At 47.2% G+C, this 8,971-nt stretch overlaps 1 protein-coding gene across 1 annotated transcript; it reads left to right on the forward strand.

Moving 5' to 3' along the window:
* Nucleotides 1-1,905: 1,905 nt before the first annotated feature.
* Nucleotides 1,906-3,093, forward strand: SSTR1 (somatostatin receptor 1). Its single transcript, XM_074149357.1, has one exon. The coding sequence runs from the start codon at nt 1,906-1,908 to the stop codon at nt 3,091-3,093; it is 1,188 nt and encodes a 395-aa protein (XP_074005458.1).
* Nucleotides 3,094-8,971: the final 5,878 nt, after the last annotated feature.

Raw genomic sequence — 8,971 nt, forward strand, 5'->3', positions numbered from 1 at the left:
GCAGGTTGGTGTCCATACAGGTGTGGTGTGCTCACGAACATATGAGTGGCTACAGTCAACAGAATAAGCAATGATTGAGTATTATTTTGTATGTATGTATGTGCTGAGGGAGTGTTGATGCAGCGAGCAAATGTGAGGGTGTGTGTATTAGTAAGTAGCCATGTCTGGTTAATGCAAAACGGCCAGGTGGTGGTGTTATATGGAAATTGATTAAGTGGTTATGTATGAATGTGCAGGGACAGACTGTACGCAGGGAGAAATAACAGGTAGGGAGATAACAGACATATTGCCCAGAAGGGGAGGTGTATGTGAAGGTCATACATTTAAAAAAAACCCACCACATCATAGCAAAGTATGCTTGGCAGGGTGCAGAGCTGCAGTATTAGGACTATCTGCTGGTGTTCATGTGTTTGGAACTGGTGGTGTGGGTGAGGTGTGTGAGGCAGCAGTGTCTGCCTAGAGGTGACACTATGAGTAGCTATCGGTGTAAATGACTGGGTTTGTCTGAGATCAGGGTGTGTGTACAAAATAGCATGGCATGGGTTACTGCGTAGAGCAGTTTGTGGGTGTACGGGTGTAGCGTGGGTTAAGTCACTTACGTAGTGGTGGCTATGCATATGTAGAAGTAGTGTATGACCAGAGATGGCGTCAATGGTTTCTGTCACTGTACAGTGATGAGGAGGGTTAACAGCCTCTTCCCTGTGTGGATGCAACCCTAGAGGGGATATGGATGTGTCTTAAGTACAACATTAAGGGAGTGGGTTGTAGCACTGGTGATGGTTGAACTTGAAGTGATCCTGAGTGAAAGCAGTACGTAAGGGGACAGAAGAGAGGACAGATGGTGTGTTTGCATGGCAGCACAATTAGGATCATCTTGGCACCACCATGATGTAAATGGTGATGGTGAGCTGTAGCGTGCAAACTGGTGCCTGCACTCTTGGATGTGGGATGGACAGAGGCAGAGCGTGTGCTTGGGTGTCAGAATGGGACGGGGGGGGCATGTTTCAGGATAGAGCACGCGGAGCGGGGCAGGGCTGTGAAGTATTAGATACTACTAGTGTGTGATATCTGGTGGTGGTGATGGGACAGGACAAGGTGAGGGGCCATGGAGCTGCCTGGTAGTAGAAGGCATGGGCACTGCTGTTTTCAGGCAGTGCTGCGCACTGAAGGTTGAAGGTTGCGTGGTACGTTGTAGTCAGTGTGATGCCTGGTGCCAGTGCCGTGGTGCAGTGAGAGGAGAGGGTTACAGCAGCTGTGCAGGCATGAGGCACGCCTGCCCAGGTAACACTTCCCACCCACCCATGACCCAGGCTTTTATCCCAAAGGAGACAGAATGGTCCCTTTGCCTGGGGTGCCCCCGGCCCGGACCCAGGTGTCACGGAGGGGGAGAAGTGCAGGGTGGGGGGGGGAAAGGATGTTGGCTGGGGGGGACCAGTGCGGGGTGGGAGGGCAGCGCAGTGTGGGGGAAACAATACTGGATGGGGGGAGCAGTGTGGGGCCGGGGGGGCATTGCGGGCTGGGACGGGCAGCGGGGATAGGGCAGAGGCTGCGCTCTGGCAGCCCCGGCGCTGCCAGGGCTGGGAGCAGCCGGAGGGCGGGATGGGAGGCGGGGGGTGGGGGGGTTGGGAGGGACACCCACTTATGTCTCCTCCTGCATTTTTTTTTTTTTTTTTTCCCTCTTTCCCTCCTCCTTTTCGTAGCTGGTGACGTGCCGCTGCCTATTAATCATTCACCAGCCGGGGAGCAGCAATTACCGCCACTCGGAGCGGGCGGCGCCGGCAGCCGCCTCCGTCCCCATGCCAGCGCCCCGGAGCCGCCGGGCGAGGAGCCCTGCCGGGATGGCGAGCCCGGCCAGCGGCAGGCGCCCGCTGCTCTGAGCCGGGGGCGGGGAGGTCCGGGCAGAGGATGCTCCCCAATGGCACCTGCACCAGGCTTCCGGGCGGTGCAGGCAGCGACAGCGGCGGCAGCGACAGCGGTGGCGGCGGAGCCGGCAGCGCCTCGGAGGAGGCGGCGGCGAGGGGCATGGACTCGGGCGGCAGGAACTCCTCTGGCGCCCCGAACAGCACCCTGAGTGAGTCTCAGGGCAGCGCCATCCTCATCTCATTCATCTACTCCGTGGTATGCCTGGTGGGGCTGTGCGGCAACTCCATGGTCATCTACGTGATCCTACGCTATGCCAAGATGAAGACAGCCACCAACATCTACATCCTCAACTTGGCCATCGCAGACGAGCTGCTGATGCTCAGCGTCCCTTTTCTGGTCACCTCCACACTGCTGCACCACTGGCCCTTTGGCTCACTGCTCTGCCGCCTGGTGCTCAGTGTGGATGCCATCAACATGTTCACCAGCATCTACTGCCTGACCGTGCTCAGTGTGGACCGCTACATCGCTGTGGTGCACCCCATCAAGGCAGCTAGGTACCGCCGGCCCACTGTGGCTAAGATGGTCAATCTGGGTGTCTGGGTGCTTTCCATCCTCATCATCCTGCCCATCATCATCTTCTCCAATACAGCGGCCAACAGTGATGGAACGGTGGCTTGCAACATGCTCATGCCAGAGCCCACCCAGAGGTGGCTGGTGGTCTTTGTGGTCTACACCTTTCTGATGGGCTTCTTGCTGCCTGTGGTGGCCATCTGCCTCTGCTACATCCTCATCATTGCCAAGATGCGCATGGTGGCTCTGAAGGCTGGCTGGCAGCAACGCAAACGCTCAGAGCGCAAGATCACCCTCATGGTCATGATGGTGGTGATGGTCTTTGTCATCTGCTGGATGCCCTTCTACATCGTGCAGCTGGTCAATGTCTTCGTAGAGCAGGATGATGCCACCATCAGCCAGCTCTCCGTCATCCTGGGCTACGCCAACAGCTGTGCCAACCCCATCCTCTATGGTTTTCTCTCGGACAACTTCAAGCGGTCCTTCCAGCGGCTGCTCTGCCTCAGTTGGATGGACAATGCTGCAGAGGAGCCCATCGACTACTATGCCACTGCTCTCAAGAGCAGGGCATACAGCGTGGAGGACTTTCCCCCAGACAACTTGGAGTCAGGGAGCATGTACAGGAATGGCACTTGCACCTCCAGGATTACCACCCTCTGAGGAAGCATTCCTGTTCCCTGCTCCCCTACTGCCCCCCTGCAGGAGGGTGAGCGAGGCCAGGGCTGTGGCATGGGGAGGCTGGGAGGGAGGGGTTTTCGGTCCTGCCCACCAACAGTGGTGTTTGGCATAAGAAGGAGCAAAGGAAACCCCACGTCCTCAGTCTACTGCCCCTTCCCCCCCTGCCCCCCGTCTGCCTCCCTTGAGAGCGGATGCGTTCACTGATGCTTTGACACCCCCTTAGTAAATTGCCACACTCATGGGTTGACTTAGGGTCTGGCAGCCACGCTCCGCCACCCCTCTGTATCTGACGAGTGGCTGTACGGGTCCCACAGAGACTGTCCCCTCATCTTTTGTACAGGTTGCCCTCCCCCTCAGTTGGTGGGACCCCCCAGGCCACTGAGTCGAGCCTGCCTCAGCCAAGCCCCAGCATTCAGGCTCAGACTCCCTCCCGACTGAAAGCGACCCTGCTCAGCATCTGTCGGTACGCACCTCCCCGTCAGAGAGCAGAAATGCTGGGAAAAGTACATACACCTTGTCCACCCCCAGGAAGGAGCAAGTAGCCTCTCTCTGTCCCCCCATAGGAATAAAAAAGAAAGAGGGGAGCAAAGAAAGTCCTGAGAAAAGAAGCAGCATAGTCATGGAGCCGTCTTTCGCCTTGCAGACAGCTTCCACTTCACTGGGGCTCTGGCTGGCTGTGCTACACTCGGGGGAAGCAGGGCAGAAAAGGTCTTTCGGAAAAAAATCTGATTATTATTATTGCTGTGCTTCGGAGCTGCACAGCAGGTTGCTGATAACGGGATAAACAGTCCCGTGACTCACGGGGAGCAGAGCACTGAGCCGGGAGTCAGGGGGAGCACTGAGCTGGGAAATGTCTGAATGTGTCCACACATACAATAAAGTGTGCTAATAATAAAGTTTAAAGGGAGCACTAGACTGTGAAGCCATTGTCTTGCGCCTGCTCCATCAGCCGTGAAACAGCGATGAAGGGAGCTGAGGCAGTTTTGAATGACCTGGGTGGCCGCAAAGTCACTTTAGCCTAGATGGAAAAAAGAGGGGTTTGTTTCAAAATCTCCATCAGGCTTTAGAATAAATACTTGACAAAAAAATTAGCTGTTTGATAATAGCTATTACCCTAGCTCCAGTTTCTTCTGTTGCACTAAAAAAGATTAAATGGGTTTCATATGTTGCCAATGTAATATACTGGCCCAGAGCTTCTTAATGTTTCATTTCTGAGAATTGTTGTTTTTAGTGTGTGACAGACGTCTTTTTGTTTGATTTTTTATTTGATTCTTGTCACTGTGTTGTGGACGTGTTTCTCTGAAGCAATTTATACTGTGTACTTGCGTCTATGGTGGCTACTTGCAAGGTTGCATTTAAAATGGGTGATGCTCAAGAAGGCTCCTTTTCAGATAAAAGGGTTGTCACTTTTTCTATCTCTTTCATCTACATTGTCTCCCCCACAATAATTCTCTTGCTTGAATTTTCTCTCTTATGACAGAACAATTTTCATATCAACAAATGAAGCTTTCTTGTTTGATAAATGACAGCTGATTAAACAGAACCTTCCATCCCCACTCCCTCTTACCCCAGATGTAAGAATTGGTATGGACTGTGTTGAAATAAGCAGCTCTGGTTTTTGCTTTTTACCACCTATGTTAACAGTGTCACACAGTGGCAGGTCTCCCAGTAGCTGTGATAAATCACTTCTCCAGCACAATACTGTGGTTGTATTAATTGTAACTACTGGCAATCTGAAGCAAGAGATTGGGGAAAATCTCTAGTAGCAGCATACCCGTAGCATTGTACTGGTAGCTATGGTGCTTAAGTACAGTGTTAAGTGTAAGGTTGATAATTAAGGCATCTAGCATTTGCAGTGGTGGACTTACTACAGGTTTTTGTTAACTTATACCCTTTAACTTTTCTCAGCAGCAAAAAGCAGGATACTACTTTGTACATTTCTTCACCAAAAATTAGGTACTGCTAAATGAATGTATAAATTTAGTATTTCAAAGTTGTCTGATTCAAAGCCCATGGAAATGAGAGAAAAAAACTTAATTCACTTCAATGGACTGTGAGTCAGCTCCTTTTAGTTTAAAAATTGCTAATGTGGAACTGTTACATCCTTATTAAAATATTTTGTGAAAAGCTTTAACAATTGTACAGTTTCATTTCTTTTACTTTCCAGTGGACCTCATTTAAAGAAAACATGCAAATATTAATTTTGTTAATGTTTTACATGCACATATGGGGGGAAAAGAGGATGAAGTATCTTTATAAGCTTATTTAACCTTTCACAGAAACCAAACAGCTGTCAAAACAGTAAAATGCTCCACGATACCACACGATGCTATTTGTAGAGCATCACGTAAAATCTCACTCTCAATCTCTTCAAAATGGTATAAATCTCATAATCTTATGTGGTCTTTTTCACCCAGGCATATTGTTATGTACAGTCCGATTAGAGTCAGTCTACTTTCTACTGTTGGATTTGTTTAACATCAGACACGATGAAGCAAAAGTTAAGAAACAGTGATTCATACCCGATACTCAGCTTTGATAAAAAGTTGAGCCTGGTTTTGTTTCTTTTTCCTATTTCTTTTTTTTTTTTTTTCCACTTTGCCTTTAGACAAAGCTGTGATGGACACCTGCACACCTACCCACATATGCACTTTAATTTCAGTTCTCCCAGGCAGAGGGCAGAGGGGTGATGTTGGTACTGGGCAGAGTAGCCGGGTGCTGCCGCAGAGGCTGTGGGTGCCTCAGTAGATGGCAGGCTTTCCTGCAGATGGATTCTCTCCCAGCCAGCAGTGCCCGTATGATTACGGGCTAAAACACCCTATGCAGTTTCAGCTGGAAACAAAATCTGTTTACCCTAAAATAACAGTTCTTCCTGCTATTTTTCACCCTGAGTTTAGTTTGACTTTGGCAGTGGGAGAGGTGATCAACAGCTGTAAATCACTCTTAATTTGCTTTGGAAGAAAAAGTTCATTCTGTGTTATTATTCTAAATAGTACAACATAACTACCAGGGAAAAAAAGAAAAAAAAAGTTGTCCTCATGAAATAATGTGTACCAGAAAACAAACAGAAATCTCTTTAATGCTTTCCAAATTGCAAATAAGGGTCTTCAGATTTCATATGAAAACAATTTGAACTAATGCTTAATTAACTGAAAAAAAGGAGTAGTGATGTATTTCTTGGTGACATTTTGCCTCTTGATACAGTTGTAACATAATTAATATACAAATGGGTAAACTGTAATTTATATCCTGTAGTATGTTGCTGCATTTTACCCATGAGTTTAATATTTTTAAAACACTGCATACCCTTTGTCATGGAAATTGTCCCTGTGCCACTGAAATCCATGCGACTGTTGTTCTTTGTTTAGCCTGAGACCTCTACGCAACAGTGTGATAGCTCTGAACAGTATCTGTCCATGGACTGGGCTGTTTCCTGTGGTACACACAAAGAGAGAGTGGTCTTCACCCAGCATATACATCAGGTACTTCTGCAGCATTTTCCCAATTAAAAGGAAGAAGTTTCTCTCCTTCCTCACTAGGCTTCCCAGAGCAGCAGCAAAGACCCATCTCATAATCCTGGGGCTGACTGCTGTGTGCAGTTACTGAGCTTGAACCAGGCTGGTCACAGAGGCACTTCATATCTGGGCCATGGATGAAAAAGGTGATGGCCACATGTAGACCCTCTACCTCTTGAGATAGTCCCTACAGCAGAGAACACGCAGTGTATGGTTTCTTTGCATTTGACACCTAAAGAACCCATCTGATTTCTTCACAGAGAAGGAGAATCAGATTGCTGAATGTAATGTAAGCATTTGTGAAATGCCAAGTTTCCAGTGATTCAGAATAAAATAAAAGGTTTTCTGGTTGTTTTTGAAAAATTAAAAGTCTGCATTTTAAATGTATGTGGCACACTCTGCCAACACTGTGACTATATACTGTATTTTAACCAGTTTCCAAAAATCACCTTCCTAATTTTAAATATTAAACTAAATCTTACTGAAATAAAATGACCTATTGATGAATAAGTTATGTAAGATTCGACTTTTCTCTACCATATTTCCAGAACAGCAGTGTAAATTAGTATCTTAAAATCCTGCCAAAAAATCCAAGAAAAATAATTTAAAAAAAAAAAGTAGAAGAAACTGGCCAAGAAAGAAACATCAATCCAATGTTCTAGTCTCTGTGATTTTCAGCCCCTAGAAACCTTACCTGACTCCAGGGCTCCACAGACAACACTGTGAATTATGAAACTCTAGAGGACAATTCTACCGCATCGTGTATTCAGCACTTCCATCCTCTTCAACAGAGCCCTGTCGGACCGATACCTGCAGGCTAAGCCACAGGAAGAAAGGGTAATTTACTAATTAGATTTCTCTTTAAGAATAATGCTTTTAGATATTATATTTTGTAGAGAGAAATAGCCAAGAAGAACAGGTGAACCAGAAAGTATTTCAAAGGATGTCACTAGACGGCTACAAACCAAGCACAGTTTTGACAAGAAAGATGCTTTTCAATAAAAGTTAACTGTGCCCACCCCCTTCTAACCTTGTTTCCCCAAAAGCCTAAAATCTGGGTTTGGCAGAGTAGCAAGCAACCGTGAAGCAGAGACAACAAGGTGGTGTATCCTACCTGAGATATATAGGTTTTCATTTCCCATCTGGATGGAATACATTTGTCATTATATGCTTACCATGTCTATGATGGGTACAGTCACCTCGAAAGCAATATAAATGTAGAGAACCTGTTCTATTCTCCTTTTTCCCCCAAAAGAGTCTTTTCTATACAGGTTCTTATGCTGTGTGATATGTCTTCAGGTCGCTCTGTGGGTTCTTGAGCTTCCTAACTAGAAAGGCTCAGATAAGTGCCCAAATGCGTAGCATACAGGAGTTGGACAGATAAGAATCACCAGAGTTATGACTTGGGACCTGCTGATCACTGTGACGATCACGGTAATTGGATTGTACTGGCTCTGCTTGCATTGTTGGTGACAGTGGTCTTTTCAGTGTACGTGTGGGCCCTAGCAATCATAAAACCCTGTAAGACAGCGCAGAGGGAAGCTGTGAGCTTCTGCGAGGCTGCTGTAACGCCCTGCACTTCATAATGCTGAACAACACTGAGTAACGTCGGTGCCGGTGCCCACAGACTGATAAAAGCAAAGGGCCACAAGTTCGACTGATTCACGCAGGACTCGCAGGTACTCAAATCTACAACGGCGAGCTCAAAGGATTGCTGGTGAGCTGGAGGTGTTCAAAACGTGGCAAAGCTGCACAAAGCAAGCATCCGTGAGTGTAAACACACACACACAACACGCATGTGCGTCTATATGCTTCCTTCTTGTAAAATATAAAAACATCCTATTTGGTCCATTATCCAACATGTAAAGGGATGAATTAGAATGTATATTGGTTATAAAGGAATTTATGATTAGTAAAACTCAGATTCCAGTGGCCAGGCAGTTAGGTAGCATGATTTTACTAATTAGGCTATGGTAAGTCTATGGTTCACTTTTGTGCTGCTCTAACACGTAGAGGAAATTGGAACATGAATTCTGCTGTCCATGGATGAAGAGATTGGAGCTGGGAGGAGAAGGAGGTCTTGGGGGAAAAAGCATGACTAGTGTTTGATTTAGAACAGGAGTGGCTACAGTTGGAGATATCCCTTTGATGTTCAGAAAGTTCGGAGTTTGCCAGCTATCACTGACAGCTGCAATTGCCCAGCACTTTGGGAAATCACTCCCCATGCCTACTACATGGACCAACCGCACTTTCCCCAGATAGGATAAGATGAACATCTCCATCTGAGATCTAAACCAGAAAACAAATTGAGGCTATGATTATGGTCTTTTCATTATTTAATTAGC

This window comes from Numenius arquata, chromosome 6, assembly GCF_964106895.1.
Source record: "Numenius arquata chromosome 6, bNumArq3.hap1.1, whole genome shotgun sequence".
NCBI lineage: Eukaryota > Metazoa > Chordata > Aves > Charadriiformes > Scolopacidae > Numenius > Numenius arquata.